Here is a 24,226-nt window from a genome sequence, read left to right as displayed (position 1 = left end):
TAACCCCTTAGCGACCTATGATGTACTGGGTACGATATGGCTCCCTGGTACTTAAGGACCCATGACGTACCCAGTACGTCATGGCGAAATCGCAGCCCCGGTGGCTACGATCGCTGCAAATACCTTACATTCGGGGAGGAGGGGACCTCAGGAGGGGTGGTGTCTCCTCCCCGGACCTACGGAGGCTGTGATTGGCTGAGCGGCGTTCGTCGACCAATCACAGCCACTAATGTTTCAGACATTGAAAATCGCTGAAACATTGAAATTCAGCCAAGATCAGTGCAGCTGTAGCCCTGATCATTGGCTGGAGCTGGGTGACCTGTGTTTCACCCGCCCCCAGCTCTGATTGGAGAGACCGGACTTGTGACCGATCTCTCCAATCACTGTGGATCTGGGGCCGCAGACCACTCCCCTCAGCTTTACTCCAGCGTCTGTGGAAGGTGAGGGGAGCTGCTGACCCATTACTACAGGATGGGGACAAAGTGCGCACATTACTATGGGATGGGGATAAGGCTGGGGAAATTACTATAGGATTGGGACATTACAAGGATGGGCACAATATTATTGGATGGGGATTGGGGACATTATTACTATAGTATGGGGACATTACAATAGGATAGGGACTAAGATGGGCATATTTTTATAGGATGGGGACAAGGCTGGGGACATTACTATAGGATGGGGACAAGGTGGGCACAGTACTATAGGATGGGGACTAGGATGGGCACAGTACTATAGGATGGGGACATTACTACAGGATGGGAACAAGGTGGGCACATTACTGTAGGATGGGGACTAGATTGGGCACAGTACTACAGGATAGGGACATTACTACAAGGGGACAAGGATGGGAAACATTACTATACAATAGGGATAATGCTGGGGACATTACTATAGGGTGGGGACATTACTATAGGGTGGGGACAAGGTTGGCACATTACTAAAGGATGGGCACATTACTATAGAATGGGGACAGTACTATAGGATGGGGACATTTCTACAAGGGGACAAGGATGGGGAACATTACTATAAGATGGGGGACAAGGATGGACACATTACTATAGATTGGGGACATTACTATAGGATGGGGACAAGGATGAACACATTACTATAACATGGGGACAAGGATGGGGAACATTACTTTAGGATGGGGACAAGGATGACCACATTACTGTGGGATGGGGCACAATACTACAAGGGGACAAGGATGGGCATGTTACTGTGGGATGGGGCACAATACTACAAGGGGACTAGGATGAGCACATTACTGTGGGATGGGGCACAATACTACAAGAGGACAAGGATGGGCACGTTACAACAATATGGGGAACATTGCTAAAAGATGTTGGTCAAAATTTCTATATAGTGCTAATTGTAAGACTATTAGTTACAAGAAAGGAATAAAATATATATTTAAAAAAAAATGTTTATATCTAAACAAAGAATGTGCTCGTTTGCTATAATGAACAAGTGAAAATGTTCAAAATCACTTCTGGGGCGGCTGCGGCCTGCTATTTTTAGGCTGGGAAGAGTCCAATAACCATGGCTCTTCCCACCCTGAGAATACCAGACCCCAGCTGTCAGCTTCACCTTGGCTGGTGATCTAATTTGGGGGGACCCCACGTTTGTTTGTTTTTTAATTATTATAAAAAGTTTAAAAAAAAAAAACAGCTTGGGGAGCCCTCCAAATTGATCACCAGCCAAGGTGAAGCTGTCAGCTGTGGTTTGCAGGCTACAGCTGTCTGCTTTACCCTAGCTGGCTATCAAAAATAGGGGGGACCCCATGTCATTTATTTTAATTATTTTTTTTTCTTTTTGGGCTAAATACAAGGCTAGGCACCCTTTAGTGCCACATGAAAGTCACTGAAGGGCGCCAGCTTAGAATATGCAGGGGGGTGGGATGTTATATATGTTTGACATCTATCCATTCATCCATTGTAGCATTTTAGGCTGTGTGCCCACAATCAGGGTTTGCAGCGTTTTGGGTGCAGAGTGTTTTTCCTGCGTCCATAACGCTGCATTGTGCAGTAGAAGCACAGTGGAAGGATTTTTAGAAATCCCATGCCCAATGTGCTTCTTTTCTCCGCAGCATACATTGACCTGTGGTGCAGCTTCCCAAGCCTCAGCATGTCAATTTATGCTGCGGAGACGAGAGTGTTCTCTGCACGTAGAATAGAACTAAAGTCCACAGCAGCTTGAACCCAAATCGTGGGCATGGGCAGCTGCGTTCTCCCGTGGACAACACTCACATCTCTGTAGGAAGGCTGACACTGTGTACTAGACGACGTGTCGCTGGATCATGGCCACATAGCCTAACAGTGAGAAATTTGTTGCTACAGCAACATTTTTGTGAAGTACCTGTGGAATCAAAATGCTTACTATACTCCTGAATAAAATCCTTGAGGGGTCCAGTTTCCAAAATGGGGTCACTTGTGGGGGGTTTCTGATGTATAGGTACCCAAGAGGCACTGCTAATGTGACATGGTGTGCGCAATTTATTTCAACTTTTCCAAAATTCAAATGGTGCTCCTTCCATTCCAAGCCCTCCCATTTATCCAAACAGAGGTTTTTGGCCACATGTGGGGTATCCCTGCTCTCACAAGAAATTGGATAACAACCTGTGGGATCCATGTTTTGTTGTTGCCTCTTGAAAAAGTGAGAAATTTGATGCTAAATCAACATTTTTGTGAAAAAAATGAAAATTTTCAATATGACAATGTAACGTTATTAAAATCTGTGAAGTACCTGTGGGTCCAAAATGCTCACTATACCCCTAGATAGGAGCCTTAAGGGGTCTAGTGTCCAAAATGCTATCACTTGTGAGGGGTTTCTGCTGTTTAGGTACCTTAGCGGACATCTAAATGCAACATGGTGCCCACAATCTATTTCAACCAAATTTGCTTTCCAAAATTCAAATATTGCTCCTTTCGTTCCAAGCCCTCCCATTTGTCCAAACAGAGGTTTCTGACCACATGTGGGGTATTAACGCGTTCATAAGAAAGTGGGTAACAAGTTTTGGGGTCAATTTTGTTGTGTTATTTCTTCTAAAAGTGAATAAATTTGGGGTAGAGCAACATTTTAGGTAACATTTTATTTTTTGCTCTTTTTCATTCCACATTGCTTTAGTTCTTGTGTAGCACCTGAAGGGTTAATAAACTTCTTGGATGTGGTTTTGAGTACCTTGAGGGGTGCAGTTTTTAGAATGGTGTCACTTTAGGGTATTTTTTTGTCACCTAGGCCTCTCAAAGTCACTTCAAATGTGATGTGGTCGCTAAAAAAATGGATTTGTGAATTTTGTTGAAAAAATGTGAAATTGCTGATGAACTTTGAACCCTTCTAACTTCCTAACCACAAAAAATTTTGTTTCAGAAATTGCACTGATGTAATGTAGACAAGTGGAAAATTTTATTTATTAACTAATTTGTGTGACATAACTCTCTGGTTTATGGGCATAAAAATTAAAAGTTTGAAAATTGCAAAATTTTAAAAATTTTCATCAAATTTCCGATTTTTTTTACAAATGAAAGCAAAAAATATCGTTCTAAATTTATAACTGTCATGAAGTACAATATGTCACGAAAAAACAATGTCAGAATCACCAGGATTCATTGAAGCGTTCCAGAGTTATAACCTCATAAAGTGACACTGGTCAGAATTGCAAAAAATGGCCTGGGCATTAAGTACAAAACTGGCTTCGTCCTTAAGGGGTTAAACTGGCAGCACAGTTTGCTATTCTAATAGCTTAGTAAAAATAAGTTTGAGGGTGTCATGCAGAGGTGCTGGAAATAGCTTGGCACCAGTGGGACACTAATGAAGTCCAACAGCCACTTTTTTGATGCCACTAAGTTTCCTCAGTGTTTGCTATTATAATGGTTTAGTAAAAATGAGTTTGAGGGTCCAATGCAGAGGTGCTGCAAATTGATTTGCACCAGTGGGACACTAATGAAGTCCAACAGCCACTTTTTGGATGCCACTAACTGGCAGCACTCTTTTCAATTAAAATGGCTTTGCAAAAATGTGCAAGAGGGGAGAATGCAGAGGTGGTGGGACTTGCTTGGCACAATTGCCACAATAATGGAGGACAGCAGCCACTCTTTGGATGGCACTAACTGGCAGCACTCTGCAATTAAAATGGCTTTGCTAAAAAGGGCAGGAGGGTACAGTGGCCGGGTTGTGGGTCAGTGTAGAGGAAAGGAAGCCTCACTTTCTATCCCTCCTAATGGGGAAATGCAGCAAATAAGTCCCTGAGCTTAGCTACACAGACGCTCTTATCTGTAGCTGTTAAAAACTGTTTCCACGGACCTGACTGTCACCTTTGGCTCTGAGCCTGCTGTAATTAGCCCTTACAAGAGCTGAATAAACTTCTATCCCTATTCTGTATAGCGCTGTGTGTAGAACGTACACAGCAGTATCGGCGGCAGGAGCTGCGGCAGCGGTGACTGTCATCCAGACGCATAAGGCAGTTAATGTCGTCCAGACGGAAAATTGGCCGTTTTTATAATGCAAGGGCATGTGACATGGACAGCCTATGACACATGCCCTTGCTTGTTTGGCAAAAGTCCACTTAGCTGTGTGTGTGTCTGGGATTGGCTGACATGCTGGCCCGCCCCACTACACGCGCGCTTAGGGAAGGAAGAAAAGAAGAAAAAAAATGTCGATCGCCATTATCCCAGCAGCAGTGATCTGAACGCGCAGTCCCCGCACACTATACGCTGAAATTTCATAATAGTGTGAGTCACAGAGTGACTCACACTATTACAGCAAAAAGCCAGCTAGTAATTAGCTTGGCTTTTTGCTGATAGAACCGTTCTCGAATGTAACTCGAGCTAACAAACTTTTAGCAAAAAAGCTCGAGTTCTAGTTCGATCTAGAACACCCCCCCAAAATCACTCGAACCGCGAACTGGAGAACCACGAACCGTGCTCAACTCTACCTATGACACATGCCCTTGCTTGTCTGGCAAAAAGTCCTCTTAGCTGTGTGTGTGTCTGGGATTGGCTGACATCCCGGCCCGCCCCACTGCACGCGCGTTTAGGGAAAAAAAAAATAAATAAATGGCGATCGGCATTCTATCAGAATCACAGATCTAAACCGCGTCCCCCCCCGCACACTATACGCTGAAATTTGATAATAGTGTGAATCACAGTGACTCACACTATTACAGTGAAAAGCCAGCTAGTAACTAGCTAGGCTTTTTGCTGATCGAGCCGTTCTCAAACGTAACTCGAGCTATCAAGCTTTTAGCAAAAAGCTTGCGTTCGAGTTCGATCTCGAGCACCCCCCAAAATCACTCGAACATATAATTGGCGAACCTCGAACATCGCTCATCTCTAGTCTTTTATACTGATAACCAGTTTAAACAGGTCCCATTACTACAGGTAATGAGTGGAGGACAGAAAAGCCTCTTAGGTCTGTGAGAGCCAGAAATCTTGCATATTTTTAGATGACTAAATACTTATTTTCTACCATAATTTGCAAAAACAATCTTGCCAAATCAGGCTAGGTGATTTTCTTGATTTGTTTTCTCATTTTGTCTCTCATAGTTGTGGTCTACCTATGATGTCAATTACAGGCCTCTCATCTTTTTAAGTGGGAGAACTTGCACAATTGGTGGCTGACTAAATACTTTTTTTCTCAACTGAATATATTTATGTACTGATAATGGTTCATATGCTGTGTACCTATGTACTGATGTTGAATTAGATGCTATATTAATATGTTTATTGTTTTATTTTTGTGTTCATGCACTGCACTGCATGGTGGTTCTGATGTTTTATTAATGTACTGATGGTGATTCTGGTAATTTATTCATGTACTAATGTTGATACTTGAATAGGATAACTGAAGTGAGCACTAATATATATATATATATTATATATTATGAGTGCAAGCCAAAAAATACATACTATATAAGGATAAGGCTGCACATCAAACTTAGATAATAGTATAATGCCTCAAGCATATGGAAAAATATTGGAATATACAATGAAAAATGCTACTTGCTAATTTGAACATGTGAAAAATGAAATGCATACCTGCCATGAATATTAGGAAAAAGGAGATATTTAGCAATAGCATTGATCAATGTAACTGAGCCCCAAGACCTCGTCAAGGCATATCTCTATATTGGGGTCCCTAGCTCTGTGACCCTAACTGTGTGTCATCTCATTGCAATTAAAAACTGCTGTGGGTGGAGAGGGGTAACTAAGGACTTTCCTATATAGGAGATGGAAAAAACATGGCCGAAATATTTTTCCATATGCTTGAGGCATTATGCCATTATCTAAGTTTGATGTGCAGCCTTATCCTTATATACTAATGTTGATACTTGTCATGATGTTTTTCTGTACTTCTGGTGATGTATTTCTGTACTGATGAGGGTTCTAACGATGTATTCCTGGGCTTATTTTTGTTCTGATCCTGTACACATGTAACAATATGTAATTTGTAAGTTTTTCTTGATACATGGCTATGTTAATAACGTGTTCCACCATCTGACAAGTTAAGGGTTACGAATTATTTTTTTTTTAAATGTTAGGACCATTTAAAGTGGTTGTTCAAGTTTGTGATAAAAGTCTGCAGTCAATCTATGAGACTGCAAAATCTGAATTCGCACGTTTACACTGTGCACTGACACGATTCTCTGGTCCCTACAGTGGAAATTCCTGTATCCTGTATCCCAATGCATATGGAAACACAAACTGGTTCAAAATTGATAAAGGCACCTGACAAATCTGAATTTTGTTTACAGCATCCTTCACTATATATACATTGTCACAAAAGGGAATACACCCCTCACATTTTTGCAAATATTTTATTATATCTTTTCGTGGGACAACAATGAAGATATGACCATGTAGTCAGTGTACAGCTTGTATAACCGTGTACATTTGGTGTCCCCTTTAAATCACTCAACAGCCATTAATGTTTAAACTGCTGGCAACAAAAGTAAATACATTCACCAAGTGAAAATGGCCAAATTGTGCCCAATTAGATATTTTCCTTCCTAGGTGTCATGTGACTCATTAGTGTTACAAGGTCTCAGGTGTGAATGGGTGCCGGTATATTAAATTTTGTGTTGTCGCTCACACACTCTCTTATTGGTTACTGGAAGTTTAATATGGCTGCTCATGGCAAAGAATTCTTTGATGATCTGAAAAATAAAAAATTGTTGCTCTACAACATAAACATGGTCTAGGCAATAAAAAGATTGCCAATACCCTGAAACTGAGCTGCAGCACAGTGGCCAAGACCATACCGCGGTTTAACAAGACAGGTTCCTCACAGAACAAAGAGTTGAAGTGCACGTGCTCAGCGTCATATTCCGAGGTCATCTTTTCAAAATAGATGTATAAGTGCTCCCAGCATTGCTGCAGAGGTTACAAGGGTGAGGGGGTGTCCCCCTGTCAGTGCTTAGACCATACACCACACAGTGCATCAAATGGTCTGCATGGTTGTCATTTCAGTAAGAAGCCTCTTCTAAAGATGATGCACAAGAAAGCCCAGAAACAGCTTGCTGAAGAAAAGCAGACTAAGGACATGGATCACTGGAACCCATGTCCTGTGGTCTGATGAGACCAAGATAAACTTACTTAGTTCAGGTGGTGTCCAGTATGTGTGGTGGCAACCAGGTGAGGAGGACAAAGACAAGTGTGGTCTGCCAACAGTCAGGCATGGTGGAGGGAGCATCATGGTTCGCGGCTACATCATTGTTGACAGCTGTGGGGAGCTACAATTCATTGAGAAAACCATGACTGCAAACATTTACTATGACATACGGAGGCAAAGCATGATCCCCTCTCTTCAAAAACTGGGCTGCAGGACAGAATTCCAACATAGTAATGACCCCAAATACACCTTCAAGATGATCAGTGCCTTGCTAAAGAAACTGAGGGTAAAGGTGATAGACCTAAACCCTACTGAGCATCTGTTGAGCCTCCTGAAATGGAAGGTGAAGTAGTGCAAGGTCTCTCACATCCACCAGCAACATGATATCATTCTGGAGGATGGAAGAGGATCCCCCCAGTGGCTGCTGTGAAGCTCTAGCGAACTCCATGCCCAAGACAGTTAAGGCAATGCTTGAAATTTGGGCACAATTTGGCCATTTTCACTTAAGGCTGCTTTACACGCTGCAATATAGTGACCGATATCGCTAGCATGCATACCCGCCTCCATCAGTTGTGCGACATGGGCAAGTCGCTGCCCGTGGCGCACAACATCGCGCGGACCCGTCACACTACTTACCTGCCCTGCGATGTCGTTGTGACCGGCGAACCGCCTCCTTTCTAAGGGGGCGGTTCGTTCAGCGTCACAGCAGCATCACTGAACCGCCGCCCAATAGAAGCAGAGGGGCGGAGATGAACGGGATGTAACATCCCGCCCACCTCCTTCCTTCCTCATTGTGGGCGGCCGCAGGTAAGGTGAGGTTCCTCGTTCCTGCGGTGTCACACGTAGCGATGTGTGCTGCCGCAGGAACGAGGAACTACATCGTACACCGAGCAGCAACGATATTCGAGAATGGACCCCCATGTCACCGATGAGCGATTTTGATCGGTTTTGCCACGATTCAAAATCGCTCATAGGTGTCACACGTAACGGCATCGTTAAAGTGACTGGATGTGCGTCACAAATTCCGTGACCCCAACGAGATTGCTTGAGCGATGTCGCAGCGTGTAAAGCGGCCTTAGGGCGTGTACTCACTTTTGATGCCAAGGGTTTAGAGATTAATGACTATGTTGGGTTATTTAGAGGGCACCTAATTTACATGGTTATACCAGCTGCACACTGACACGGTACATTGTATCACAGGGGCAGATCTTCAGTGTTGTCCCATGAAAAGATATAATCAAATATTTACAAAAATGGGAGGGATGTATTTATTTTTGTGAGATACTGTATGTAGAAAATGTCATAAGGAATACAGGCTTGGAAGAGCGAAAAGTCGGTGTATAGACCGGATGGTAGAACCATCAACAATCTATGAGCACGATGGTTCAGTGGTTAGCACTGCAGTCTTGCAGCGCTGGGGTCCTGGGTTCAAATCCCACCAAGAACACCATCTGCAAGGAGTTTGTATGTTCTCCCTGTGTTTGCGTGGGATTCCTCCGGGTACTCCGGTTTCCTCCCACACTCCAAAGACATACAGATAGGGACTCTAGATTGTGAACCCCAATGGGGACAGCGGTGCCAATGTATGTAAAGTGCTGTGCAATTAATAGCGCTATATAAATGAATAAATATTATTATTATTATTATTATTATTATTATTATATGCAGACAACATGACACTGGTGGCAGAAAAAAAGGAAGGATTTTGAGAAATTTATTTTGTGCCATATTTCTTGGCTCCAGAAGTAAATGACACAAAGCATTTGGATGGAATGTGATTGTGGGCATGAACGATGTCTGGAAGATCACAGACTTAACTCTCGCTACCAAATGCAGATTGGTCAATGCCATTTCCTTCTTAATATCAATATCAATATATGGAAGTGAGATCTGAACACTCAACGTGGCTGCTCATAACAGAGATGCTAAGAAATACGGGTCACAAGGACAGCCGTCAGGGTAGAGAGAACATGCAGGGCATCACATTCAGCAGTATGCGGTGTCAAGGTGGTGGTGGTGTGGTGAAAATAGACAAAGGCGAGGAGGAAGAGGAGAAGAGCAGAGGACGCCTACTTGGAGACCATGGAGTGTTGGAGTAATGGGGCAGTGCAGACACCACTGCCACCGCTGCTCCAGCACTCCATGGTCTCCAAGCAGGCGTCCTCTCCTCTTCCTCCTCACCTCTGTCTGTGGTCACCACACCACCACCACCTTGACACCGCATACTGCTGAATGTGATGCCCTGCATGTTCTCTCTACCCTGACGGCTGTCCTTGTGACCCGTATTTCTTAGCATCTCTGTTATGAGCAACTACCTTGAGAAAGGTCTAAAAGCCGAAACGTTGGTTGTTGCTATGTGTCAGGGTTCACTTTCTGCAGTTTGTCGATTGTAAATAAAAAACACTTGCATCCAAATACCTCTCTCCTTCCTTATTGAGTGCTCGGGTTTTTCTACTTTTTTAGTCATTGGAGAAAGTCATGCTTGGATCCAGTCAGTAGCAGAAGAAGAAGAGGATGACCAAGAACTCACTAGATCGGGCACCATCAAGAGCAACATGGGAATGACCATTGGTTAACTGAAAGATGCAACGTAGGATGGAACTGCCTGGTGAGCAATGATCCATAGAATGACCACGAGTCATACTCCACTAAACAGATAAGAGGAGGACTATATGCAAGAGCTTTAACAGCTTCTGTGCATCTTCTTCTATGGAGGTATAAGAGGGCTTTTAAAGGGAACCTGTCACCTAGAATATGCGTTCTGACCTATCAGCAGACACATGTGGGCCCTAATTACACCTCCCTACCCACCCTTGTGTTGTAAAATTGTATAATATGAAAGTAATAAAAAACGTTTTATTACCTTCATATTTCCTATGTAAATTAGAGAGTTTATGGTCACAGGGGCGGCACCTTGTCCTATGGAGGTCTGCATACTTTCCGTGGTATCATGCCCCTGTGGGCGTGATACCATGGAGTCACATGAGTGACGTCACCCGTTGCTCATTCTGTCCTGCGCGCATTGTGGCAGGCTTCTTTTCCGGGTGTTCACGCGCCGGCTTCAGACGCGCACTGCGCATGCGCAGTACGCATCTGAAACTGACAAGGAGAACCCGGAAGAGAAGCCTGCCGCAATAATAAGTGTAAACGTGCGCAGGATAGAATGAGCGACGGGGACGTCGCTCATGTGACTCCATGGTATCATGCCCCTGTGGGAAAGTATGCAGACGCACATAGGGCAAGGCGCCGCCCCTGTGACCATAAACTCTCTAATTTACATAGGAAATATGAAGGTAATAAAACATTTTTTATTACTTTCATATTATACAATTTTATAACACAGGGATGGGTAGGGAGGTGTAATTAGGGCACACATGTGTCTGCTGATAGGTCAGAACGCATATTCTAGGTGACAGGTTCCCTTTAAGGTTCAAGCTCCCAGGTGACCCTATTATCTCTAAGCCAGTTATCTCCTGTCTTACATTGAGACCATCAGGTCAACTGCAAATTCTACACCAAACTCTCAACAGAAGACCATCTTAACGGTCGGCAAACCACCTGCATGGTCATTGTCAGGTATTGCAGCTTACCCAAATTCAAGTAAATGAGGCTAAACTGCAATACCAGATATAATCACTAGATGATACTGTGGACAAAGCAGCAATTTTAATTCAAAACAGCCGTTTAAGAACAAAATGGCAGCAATCTAAGTCAGATTTCCATGTCCTAGTGGGTCACAAATTATGAGGAATATTTTCCTTTTTTTATAACATTAAATTAGACAGTTTTTTCAGATGGAAGCATTTATTTGTGATTTGGTTATACAGATGAATGGCTACTCGATGGTGAGATGAGTAGAGATTTTCCATCTTCTCTGGCGAAATATACCAGACAGTTGAGGATTATTATGATGTCCTTCACTATGTCACTTGACATGCACTCAGTTATCATCTTGTTTAGGTATTGTGGGTCATTATAGGAGGAAAGATCTTTGGTTCTTGCATTTCTATCCTTCGTTATCCCATAGGTGTTGACCATGTACTCTGTAAAGTGTGGGTGCACTGCTGGGTTGTAGCCCAATTTCCTCAGCTCGTCCATGATCTGATTGTAGCGCTGGTAGAGCTCAGATCTTAATTTCTCATCGACTTTTCCGGTTGTTGGACTTGTGGTCACCTGTAATCATGAAATATACCTTTAATATATTGGGGTAATCACAATACGGCTTGTCTATGGATAAAATTGGCAAATTTATTGACAGACACATTTCTAACTGCCCGGCTAAGCTTTTATAATTCACAGTGAAAACTCATTTTTTTCCATCAGGTTCTGGAGAAGTCAGTGCTTTATGTAGATCGCTCCGCAGTGCCATTTTGTTTGAAGAACTCACACAGTGACCACTTTACTTTACGTAACAAAAAAAAAATCTTCTTTTTTTTATATAATTTATGATGTAATTTTAGCTTTCTCACCTCTATAATCTTCTCCTTTATGAATGGTACTCGGTATCCATACAGCCGTTGTTGCTCCAGGAAGATGGCACACAGAATCCGGCGGTCCAGTTGAAAGGCGATCTCTCCGACAATGCGCTGACATTTCTTCACTTTTTCAGGGTCTATAAAAGTTCAATAATAAAATTACGGTTTAGTGAAATCCTTAAAATGACATATACTGAGAATATAGATTTAAGAATTGTCACCTATTTGTGTGCCTGAATTGACCATTTTTGCTTCTTCTTTGAGGTCTAGAACAAATGAATAATATTAAAATGAGTTGTCTGTAATAAACATAAATGATAAAGCTCCCTTGATAATAACCATACACCAGGGATGAGATAAACAGGTATCAGTCATAGCCGGGGCTTGGAGCCAGAGGGGCCCGACAGGTTCCCCTGCCCCAAAACTAGATCTATAAATCATAAGTGTTACATGGTAGGTAGGCATCCTCGTTATAGTTAATCCATGATAAACCCTGAATGATCAGATCTACCTAAACACTCCAGGTTCTACCTAAACAATTTTTCACCATTACAATAACGGTCCTGGCCAAATGCAATTTTTTTGAAAAACTGGATCTTAAAAGTGGAGTAATAAATGAAATATCAGGAATCAAGAGAATACAAAAGTAATAAATATATCTCACATTGATGTTGCAATATTTCTGTATTTTTCTTATTTTTCATGCCTAGAATACAAAAAATAGTAATCTGTATCTCTAGACATTCTGTATCCAGATTCTACCAATCGCTTTAGGAAACGTCAACATCAACCCATTAAAAATTCGGATTTGGTGGAAATCCCTTTGTGTTATCCCAGTCTTACCATTGTGGTCTTTCTTGTGTTGTCCTGGAGGTGTTATAATTTGAGCTTTTCTTTCATGGTCTTTCAAAACACAGCGAAGCTCCACGTTCTCCTGCATTAGCCCCATCATCTTGCGCAGCTGCGCATTCTCTGCTAGTAGACGTGAACTCTCCATGTTGAAGGCTTCTTCATCACAAGAATATATATTAGTATTCTCCATGTTGTAATTATTAGAAGCTCCTGAAAACGTCTTCACAGAAATTCTTCACCAGGCCAATGTCTGAGATGGAACACTGGGGAAACCTAATATTCTAAGTTCTGTGATGTCACCGGCAGCGTCACTGAGACCTGATAATGACCTCATCGGTCATTGCAGCCAATAGGAATTCACCACATTGGAATAATATTTACATGAAAAAGAAAAAAGGCCAGCTTACCGGTAGTGGAGATCCCTCATGTAGCGTCTATGTCCTGTGAAGCCGCACGGAGCCGGGTGGATTCCCTTCCAGCAGCAAAGAGTGAAGCAGCTTCAAAATGTAAACCGAATGCAAGTGGACAAAAAAAAAAATTCCTTTAAAAAATTCTAAATGATATTTGTTAATTTTATTAAAAAAACACTATATTTGAATGGCTGGTAGAAAAACTAACAGGGTGTCCCAGACTATGCTACGCCTTCATTATGGTCTGTATTCTGAAAGCCACAAAAGCTCATCTACGTAAATCCTCAGATCACATGATCAATTCAAAATGGGACTACATCCTTCTAATATCAGAGGCTAAAAGCAAACAGTTTCAAAAATCCCTAGTTCCTTTTTGGCGAAAAATATATGTATAGTTAAATTTTGGGTTGTTTTTATAAATATGGACAAATATACTCGTAACTTACATGAGTTTACCAATACAAAAGAAAAAGGAGAGGAAAAAAAAAGACAAAAAATTCTTAATAATAATAAATGTATGAGAATCTCCACAGGTAAACAGTATAGTCCATGCCACGGTTTCACCGATAGCACATTATCAAATCTTTTCTTTGTTTCAAACCTGTTGGGATCCGACTCTCCAAAGAAAATATCCAAAGCACACCTCCAAATTATGCATGAACTATTTAGGGAAGAAGGCGGCAGCTGGTATCTATCTGTAATGGAGGGGCCGCCCAGTCACCAGACCTCAACCCTATAGAGCTGTTGTGGAAGCAGCATGACCGTATTGGTGCAAAAAAAAGGGCCCATCAAGCCAATCCAACTTGTGGGAGGGAGGAAGCATGGGGGGAAATATCTCCCAATTACCTCCGCAAATTAACAGCTAGAATGCCAAAGGTCACAAAGCTGGGATTGCTGCAAAGGAGCATTCTGTGCCGAAAGCAAAGTGTGAAGAGGAAATTATTTCAAGAAAAAAAAAAATCATTATTTCTAACGTCATCAATGTCTGGACTATATTTTCTATTCATTATGCAACTCATTTGATAAATAAAAGTATGATTTTTCATGGAAAAGACAAAATTGTCTGGGTGACCCCAAACTTTTGAACTGTAGTGTATAATACACAGTGTGTCCACCTATATCCTGTCCACCGCCATTAACTTGAGAATGGCGGCAGCTATAGGCATAGAAGTGGTGTCTAGGTATAGTAAAGTAGCCATGCGCTACACAATGAAACCACCTATAGCGCCACCTGGTGGAAGACAACGGAGTTAGCATTTTTATCTCGAAAACGGAACGAGATAGAGAAAAAAAGTGAATTAAAAATTGTAGGGAATCATCAATTCAATACGAGAACCGCCGTTCTCAAGTTAATGGAGGTGAACAGGATATGGGTGGACACACTGCATATATAATATATATATTTATATAATCTGCATGCAAATATATCTATATACACACACATTGTGGGGCACCTCCCTCTACAGTCCTCATAAAGAAGCGATAAGCTAATCTAATGCCTTTCAGAAGAAAAAGATCCAGGTTGCTTGCAATATATCTATTTCTAGTGGACCTACGCATTTCTCCTTGAAGCCTTAGCAGGCCCGGACTGACAAGCGGGAGGGGCGGGACTTCTCCCGGTGGGCTGGCCGGTGGAGGGGTGGGGGGGCCGCCCCCCGCCTCTCCCGCACTGGAGCCGGCTAAGGGTACTTTCACACATTTGGCTTGAGCTCTGCGGCTCAATCCGGCTGTGCAAGCTATGCAACGGATGCGGTGAACACACCGCATCCTTTGCATAAGTTTTTCCTTTGCGGCCAGTCCGGTTTTTGCCGCTTGCGGCATGCTACTGAGCATGCGCAGTGGCAAAAAACGCACGCGGCGGACGGATGCGGTTTTTGCCGCATCGCGCCGCATCCGGCCGCCATAGGCATGCATTGAAAAATGCGCCGCCTCGGCCGAATGCGGCGCGATGCGGTTTTTTTTTGCCGCACGAAAAAACGTGCCAGGCAACGTTCCATCCGGCCGCCGCATCGGCTAAATCTGCCGCATGCGGCAAAAAACAGACCGAACGGGAGCCCATGCGGCACAATGCGGCACTAATTAAAGTATATGCAGGAAAATCGCAACCGGCAGCAAAAAAAACTGGTTGCGATTTTCCTGCAAAGTGCCGGAGTGTGCCGCATAGCAAAAACCGGAGATGTGAAAGTAGCCTAAATCAGAGTGGAAAAAATGAGGCCTCCAAAAATCAACTCCGATATAGCCGGCTCACTACTGAAGCAGCTAGATCAGAGTTGATTTTTTGAGGACCACAAAAAATCAACTCTGAACTAGACGCAACCCTGCCGGGACCGGGGCTTCGACGTGCAGCTGCGTGATGACATCATCACCCTGCTGCTGTCGCCGCAGAGACACGTCAGGCAGCGCGCTCCATGGAGGAGCCGAAGATGAAAGGTTTAATCACTGTGGATGGGTGAGGAGGGGATTAGGGCACATAATAGGGAGTACTTTATCCAGAGGGGCAGTGTGTGTGTGAGGGGGGATATTTTACTACGCGACCGCCAGGGGCCGGCCTGTGAGTCAGGGGGGGGCGGCCTGTGAGTCAGGGGGAGGGTGGCCTGTGAGTCAGGGGGAGGGCGGCCTGTGAGTCAGGGGGGGGCGGCCTGTGAGTCAGGGGGGGGGCGGCCTGTGAGTCAGGGGGGCGGCCTGTGAGTCAGGGGGGGGGCGGCCTGTGAGTCAGGGGGGGGGGCGGCCTGTGAGTCAGGGGGGGGCGGCCTGTGAGTCAGGGGGGGCGGCCTGTGAGTCAGGGGGGGCGGCCTGTGAGTCAGGGGGGGGCGGCCTGTGAGTCAGGGGGGGCGGCCTGTGAGTCAGGGGGGGGCGGCCTGTGAGTCAGGGTGGGGCGGCCTGTGAGTCAGGGTGGGGCGGCCTGTGAGTCAGGGGGGCGGCCTGTGAGTCAGGGGGGGGCGGCCTGTGAGTCAGGGTGGGGCGGCCTGTGAGTCAGGGGGGGCGGCCTGTGAGTCAGGGGGGGGCGGCCTGTGAGTCAGGGTGGGGCGGCCTGTGAGTCAGGGGGGGGCCCGCCCGGTGTCATCAGGGGACAGAGGGGCCCCCTGACCTGGAGAGGCCACCAGGCGTTTCTGATGTGCGGCAGAGCAGAAGTGCTCTAGCAGACGGAAGCCATCCTTCCAGGACCTGCGATGATGTCATGTGCCCATGTGACTGTGCGGGAGGAGACACAGGAGGCCGGGCAGAAAGAAACAGAAGATAATGATATCGATTCCTGAAAGAGATTGGGACACATGACTGGTAATGAGAAAAGAGGGGACATGAGGGGGAGGGGGTGCAGGGTGAGGGGCATATGAGGCCTACAGACTGTGACAGAAGCATGTGAAGGGGTGCAGAGTTTTTGAGAGGGGTAAATTGGATTACATGCAGGGTGAGGTATGTGGAGCAGGGTGTGTGGGATATGGGGGTGTAGTGTGTGTGATATGGGGGTGCAGGCTGTATGAGGAGCAGGGTGTGTGACATGGAGGTGTAGTGTGTGTCATATGGGGGTGCAGGCTGTATGGAGAGCAGGATGTGTGACATGGGGGTGTAGTGTGTGTGATATGGGGGTGCAGGCTGTATGGGGAGCAGGATGTGTGACATGGGGGTGTAGTGTGTGTGACATGGGGGTGTAGTGTGTGTGATATGGGGGTGCAGGCTGTATGAGGAGCAGGGTGTGTGACATGGGGGTGTAGTGTGTGTCATATGGGGGTGCAGGCTGTATGAGGAGCAGGGTGTGTGACATGGGGGTGTAGTGTGTGTCATATGGGGGTGCAGGCTGTATGGAGAGCAGGATGTGTGACATGGGGGTGTAGTGTGTGTGATATGGGGGTGCAGGCTGTATGGGGAGCAGGATGTGTGACATGGGGGTGTAGTGTGTGTGACATGGGGGTGTAGTGTGTGTGATATGGGGGTGCAGGCTGTATGAGGAGCAGGGTGTGTGACATGGGGGTGTAGTGTGTGTCATATGGGGGTGCAGGCTGTATGAGGAGCAGGGTGTGTGAGATATGTGGGTGTAGTGTGTGTTATGGGGGGTGCAGGCTGTATGGGGAGCAGGATGTGTGACATGGGGGTGTAGTGTGTGTGTGATATGGGGGGTGCAGGCTGTATGAGGAGCAGGGTGTGTGACATGGGGGTGTAGTGTGTGTTATGGGGGGTGCAGGCTGTATGGGGAGCAGGATGTGTGACATGGGGGTGTAGTGTGTGTGTGTTATGGGGGGTGCAGGCTGTATGAAGAACAGGGTGTGTGACATGGGGGTGTAGTGTGTGTGATATGGGGGGTGCAGGCTGTATGGGGAGCAGGATGTGTGACATGGGGGTGTAGTGTGTGTGATATGGGGGGTGCAGGCTGTATGGGGAGCAGGATGTGTGACATATGGGGGTGTAGTGTGTGTGATATGGGGGTGTAGTGTGTGTGTGTGATATGGGGGTGCAGGCTGTATGGGGAGCAGGATGTGTGACATATGGGGGTGTAGTGTGTGTGTGTGATGGACCTGTGGAAGCACCCCTAGTGGTGTGAAACGGTGCCGTTGCCCAGCGTGCTCTCTCCCCCCTTTTGCCTGCCTTTTGTATGCATGAATGAAGCATGAATGAAAGCAATGTTTTATCGGTGCGTGCTGCCAGCCTATTTCATTGATGATAAAAATATAGCATCTGCCCAACAATGGTATCATTAAAAACATCAGCTCAAGACGCAAAAATTAAGTCATCACTGAGCCCCAGATCCCGAAAAATGAGAGCGCTACGGTTTTTGGAAAATGGCGCAAAAAATGTGCAACTTTTTTTGGACAAACGTCTGATTTTTTTAACCCCTTAGATAACAGTAAACCTATACATGTTTAGTGTCAACAAACTCGCACCGAACTGAGGCATCACAGCGACACCCACACAACAGTTTTACCATATAGTGAACACGGTGAATAAAATATCCTAAAAACAATCGTGCAATCTCACTTTCTTTTAAAATTCTTCCGCACTTGGAATTTGTTTGCCATTTTCCAGCACACTATATGATAAAATTTATGGTTTCATTTAAAAGAACAACACGTCCCGCAAAAAATAAGCCCTTATGTGGCAAGATTGACGGAAAAATAAAAAAGTTACGGCTCTTCAAAGAAGGGCACAAAAAACAAAAATGGAAAATCGCACGGGGGTGAAGGGGTTAATGAGATGGGATGGTTTTACGAATATTATTCATAAGGAAAGACAGTGTGGGGGGCATAATTCATGGTGGAGGAATGGTGCAGTGGTCATAGTATATGGGTGGGGCAGTGTGGAGGCCATGTATCATAAGGGGGACAATGCGGGGTCACTTTTTTGTCAGGGAGCATAGTGGGGGAATTATTTTTTTCAGGTGCACAGTATACGGGTTATTTAGTGCACAGTATACGGGTTATTTAGTGCACAGTATACGGGTTATTTAGTGCACAGTATACGGGTTATTTAGTGCACAGTATACAGGTTATTTAGTGCACAGTATACGGGTTATTTAGTGCACAGTATACGGGTTATTTAGTGCACAGTATACGGGTTATTTAGTGCACAGTATACGGGTTATTTAGTGCACAGTATACGGGTTATTTAGTGCACAGTATACGGGTTATTTAGTGCACAGTATACGGGTTATTTAGTGCACAGTATACGGGTTATTTAGTGCACAGTATACAGGTTTTTTAGTGCACAGTATACGGGTTATTTAGTGCACAGTATACGGGTTATTTAGTGCACAGTATACGGGTTATTTAGTGCACAGTATACGGGTTATTTAGTGCACAGTATACGGGTTATTTAGTGCACAGTATACGGGTTATTTAGTGCACAGTATACAGGTTTTTTAGTGCACAGTATACGGGTTATTTAGTGCACAGTATACGGGTTATTTAGTGCACAGTATACGGGTTATTTAGTGCACAGTATACGGGTTATTTAGTGCACAGTATACGGGTTATTTAGTGCACAGTATACGGGTTATTTAGTGCACAGTATACGGGTTATTTAGTGCACAGTATACGGGTTATTTAGTGCACAGTATACGGGTTATTTAGTGCACAGTATACGGGTTATTTAGTGCACAATATACGGGTTATTTAGTGCACAATATACGGGTTATTTAGTGCACAGTATACGGGTTATTTAGTGCACAGTATACGGGTTATTTAGTGCACAGTATACGGGTTATTTAGTGCACAGTATACGGGTTATTTAGTGCACAGTATACGGGTTATTTAGTGCACAGTATACGGGTTATTTAGTGCACAGTATACGGGTTATTTAGTGCACAGTATACGGGTTATTTAGTGCACAGTATACGGGTTATTTAGTGCACAGTATACGGGTTATTTAGTGCACAGTATGTATGGATATTTTTTATTTAGGTGTAATAATGACACTAATTTTTTAGGGCATCATGTTATGATAAGTTGTGGAAAACCAGAGAAGATGGAAGTGTGCTGAGACGAGCTGTGGATGTCCAAGGTCATCATGGCGTCTGGACCAGATAAAGAAGAATGGGATGAGACCATTACAATCTGAGAAGAAGTCACCAATAAGGTACCTGGATCTAAGGGACCATTTATACTGGACAATCGCGTCCTTTAAAGGGAATCTGTCACCAGGATTTGCTCCCCCATGTGAGAGCAGGATAATGTAGAGGCAGAGACCCTGATTCCAGAGATGTGTCACTTACTGAACTGTTTTCTGTCATTTTGATAAAATCAATGTTTTCTCTGCTGCAGATAAAAGCTCATGAATATGCTGGACTACCTGGCATCAGGCCAAGTAGTCCTGTAATTATAATCTGCTGCTGATTAATCAGTGATTTTATCAAAACTACACTAAGCAGCCCAGTAATGACACATTGCTGGAATCAGGATCTCTGCCCCTATGTTATGCTGCTCTCAGATTAGAGGGAAAATACCTGCTGTCAGATTCCCTGTTTAAATGATCATTGACCATTTGATTATATGAAGCTGATTGGCAGTTTAACGGCCTGTGACTGCAGACATGTGAATCCTCATTGCATGCGCACAGCGAGCGGTCAGGTTTTTCCAGTGCCGGCGGTGAGAGCGGCCGTCATGTGACCATAAGCGTGCGATTTGCATACTTCTAGCCACATCGGCATGAGGCTTTAGACTGACTTACTGGTAGGGGCAGCATGAACCCCAACTACGGCCCTGACGCTACACGTAACTGTATCACTTTGCGCATGCACGCTGCAATTTGTTTTCCCAGACCACTCGATCCAAGAACAAAATTGAACATAACCACGGCCTCATTGATAACATTGGTCCGAGTGCGATCCGATGTTTTGTCAGATCACACTCGGGCCAAAAATACGGGTGTCTACACAAGCTCTGAGCTGAAACCCAAGCTACGCCTCTGGTGAGGACATGTTTTTATTTGTTTTAATCAATGAGTAAACGGTGGCCAGAAGTCTATGGGGGTGCATTATACTATATGGAGGATTATGGTGTGTGCATTATACTATATGGAGGATTATAGGGTGTGCATTATACTATACGGAGGATTATAGGGGTGTGCATTATACTATATGGAGGATTATGGTGTGTGCATTATACTATATGGAGGATTATGGTGTGTGCATTATACTATATAGAGGATTATGGTGTGTGCATTATACTATATGGAGGATTATGGTGTGTGCATTATACTATATGGAGGATTATGGAGTGTGTATTATACTATATGGAGGATTATGGAGTGTGCATTATACTATATGGAGGATTATGGTGTGTGCATTATACTATATGGAGGATTATGGTGTGTGCATTATACTATATGGAGGATTATGGTGTGTGCATTATACTATATGGAGGATTATGGTGTGTGCATTATACTATATGGAGGATTATGGTGTGTGCATTATACTATATGGAGGATTATGGTGTGTGCATTATACTATATGGAGGATTATGGTGTGTGCATTATACTATATGGAGGATTATGGTGTGTGCATTATACTATATGGAGGATTATGGTGTGTGCATTATACTATATGGAGGATTATAGGGGTGTGCATTATACTATATGGAGGATTATAGGGTGTGCATTATACTATATGGAGGATTATAGGGTGTGCATTATACTATACGGAGGATTATAGGGTGTGCATTATACTATATGGAGGATTATGGTGTGTGCATTATACTATATGGAGGATTATGGTGTGTGCATTATACTATATGGAGGATTATGGAGTGTGTATTATACTATATGGAGGATTATGGAGTGTGCATTATACTATATGGAGGATTATGGTGTGTGCATTATACTATATGGAGGATTATGGTGTGTGCATTATACTATATGGAGGATTATGGTGTGTGCATTATACTATATGGAGGATTATGGTGTGTGCATTATACTATATGGAGGATTATGGTGTGTGCATTATACTATATGGAGGATTATGGTGTGTGCATTATACTATATGGAGGATTATGGTGTGTGCATTATACTATATGGAGGATTATGGTGTGTGCATTATACTATATGGAGGATTATGGTGTGTGCATTATACTATATGGAGGATTATAGGGTGTGCATTATACTATACGGAGGATTATAGGGGTGTGCATTATACTATATGGAGGATTATAGGGTGTGCATTATACTATATGGAGGATTATAGGGTGTGCATTATACTATACGGAGGATTATAGGGTGTGCATTATACTATATGGAGGATTATGGTGTGTGCATTATACTATATGGAGGATTATAGGGTGTGCATTATACTATACGGAGGATTATAGGGGTGTGCATTATACTATATGGAGGATTATGGAGTGTGCATTTATATGGAGGATTATGGAGTGTGCATTTTGCTACAGTATATGGAGGATTATGGTGTGTGCATTATACTATACGGAGGATTATAGGGGTGTGCATTATACTATATGGAGGATTATGGTGTGTGCATTATATTATATGGAGGAATATGGGGTGTGCATTATACTATATGGAGGATTATGGTGTGTGCATTATACTATATGGAGGATTATGGAGTGTGCATTATACTATATGGAGGATTATGGGGTGTGCATTATACTATATGGAGGATTATGGAGTGTGCATTATACTATATGGAGGATTATGGAGTGTGCATTAAACTGTATGGAGGACTATGGGATGTGTATTATCTTAAATCGAGGACTGTGGGATGTGTATTATATGGAGGACTATGTGAAGTGTATTATAATACATGGAGGACTATGAGAGGTGCATTCTAATATAGGAAGTTTTATGTGGGACCCTTTATACTATATGGAAGGGTATGTGGGGGTCAATATAGGGTTTGGAGAACTATATATGAAGGGGACAAAGATAAAGCATGGCATGGGAAGGTTTTGTGCTGAAGAAAAGAAGCTCTTTCCCTCAGCACCTCAGCATCCAGCTTTCTCATGCTCTTATATCATGGGAAAGCTGGGTGCTGAGGGAAAGATGTATAGCAGAGCATGGGAAAGCTGGGTGCTGAGGGAATGATGTATAGCAGAGCATGGGGAAGCTGGGTGCTGAGGTAAAGATGTATAGCAGAGCATGGGAAAGCTGGGTGCTGAGGGAATGATGTATAGTAGAGCATGGGAAAGCTGGGTGCTGAGGGAATGATGTATAGCAGAGCATGGGAAAGCTGGGTTCTGAGGGAAAGATGTATAGTAGAGCATGGGAAAGCTGGGTGCTGAGGGAAAAATGTATAGCAGAGCATGAGAAAGCTGGGTGCTGAGGGAAAGATGTATAGCAGAGCATGGGAAAGCAGGGTACTGAGGGAAAGAGCCAAGTGTCAGCAACACTATCCCATACCCCGAGTGTCGGTGTACGTAGAGGGGGGGCCCAGGTCCAAACTTTGCACCGGGGCCCTTCAAACTCTAGTTACGCCACTGGACTGCAGAATTATATGGAGAGCAGCATCCGATTCATTATCTGCGAGACCCAGCTCTGTAGGGAAAATAGCGGCTTCACCAGGTCCTGCTGCTAAGAGCAATAAATAGGCCTGAGCTGTAATACTGGACACAGCCGTGACTACATGTTATATGGTCGTGTTACACAATCTACAAGTGCACAAAGATATTACACATTCAACACGCGAAACGTGGGCCTGTGCACCCCCAAATGCCAGGGCTGAATTTTAGTCCCAGTCCGGCCCTGAGCCTTAGGCTACTTTCACACATCCGGTTTGAGCTGTGCGGCTCAATCCGGCTGTGCAAGCTATGCAACGGATGCGGCGAAAACACCGCATCCTTTGCATAAGTTTTTACATGCGGCCCGTTTGTTTTTTTCCGGTTGCGGCATGCTACTGAGCATGCGCAGTGGAAGAAACCGCATGCGGCGGCCGGATGCGTTTTTTCCGCATCGCGCCGCATCCGGCATCCATAGGCATGCATTGAAAAATGCGCCGCAGCGGCCGGATGCGGCGCGATGCGTTTTTTTTTGCCGGAGCAAAAAACGTTGCAGGCAACGTTTCATCCGGCCGCGGCATCGGCTAAATCTGCCGCATGCGGCAAAAACCGGACCGACCGCAAGCCCATGCGGCACAATACGGCACTAATGTAAGCCTATGCAAAAAAAACCGCAACCGGCGGCAAAAAAAAACGGTTGCGGTTTTTCTGCAGAACGCCGTATTGTGCCGCAGAGCAAATACCCGATGTGTGAAAGTAGCCTTAGGCTACTTTCACACATCAGTTTTCTACATTCAGGCACAATCCTTTTTTTCCTGATCCAACGTATCCGGCAAAAAATGCAAAAACCGTATCCACCGGATCCGGTTTTTAACGAAACCGTTATGCCGGATGCGTAAAAAAACGGATCCGTTTTGCATCCGTTTTTGCATCCGTTTTTTTTTTTTTT

At 44.2% G+C, this 24,226-nt stretch overlaps 1 protein-coding gene across 3 annotated transcripts; it reads right to left on the bottom strand.

Moving 5' to 3' along the window:
• Positions 1-11,415: 11,415 nt before the first annotated feature.
• On the bottom strand, positions 11,416-13,207 carry LOC142250342 (speriolin-like). Of its 3 annotated transcripts, XM_075322491.1 has the most exons (5): positions 12,927-13,207; positions 12,748-12,789; positions 12,305-12,349; positions 12,078-12,220; positions 11,416-11,781 (listed from the first exon to the last, which is right to left on the bottom strand). In XM_075322491.1, the coding sequence occupies exons 1-5, from the start codon at positions 13,123-13,125 to the stop codon at positions 11,428-11,430; spliced, it is 783 nt and encodes a 260-aa protein (XP_075178606.1). In that variant the 5' UTR covers positions 13,126-13,207; the 3' UTR covers positions 11,416-11,427. The 3 variants fall into 3 exon arrangements, with proteins under 3 accessions (XP_075178606.1, XP_075178607.1, XP_075178608.1); XM_075322492.1 differs by lacking the exon at positions 12,748-12,789; XM_075322493.1 differs by lacking the exons at positions 12,305-12,349; positions 12,748-12,789.
• Between the last annotated feature and the right edge of the window lie 11,019 nt (positions 13,208-24,226).

The sequence above is a fragment of the Anomaloglossus baeobatrachus genome, chromosome 9 (genome assembly GCF_048569485.1).
Source record: "Anomaloglossus baeobatrachus isolate aAnoBae1 chromosome 9, aAnoBae1.hap1, whole genome shotgun sequence".
Taxonomy (NCBI): Eukaryota; Metazoa; Chordata; class Amphibia; order Anura; family Aromobatidae; genus Anomaloglossus; species Anomaloglossus baeobatrachus.
This window is presented reverse-complemented; position numbering and strand designations above follow the sequence as displayed.

Bases quoted from the DNA above. Each gene is read 5' to 3' on its own strand.
- LOC142250342 (XM_075322491.1), bottom strand. From the start codon at position 13,125: ATGGAGAATACTAATATATATTCTTGTGATGAAGAAGCCTTCAACATG. The intron at 12,221-12,304 runs GTGACAATTCTT...GAACTTTTATAG, and splicing joins CAATTCAGGCACACAAATAG to ACCCTGAAAAAGTGAAGAAA. The intron at 11,782-12,077 runs GTGAGAAAGCTA...TCATGATTACAG, and splicing joins TAAAGGAGAAGATTATAGAG to GTGACCACAAGTCCAACAAC.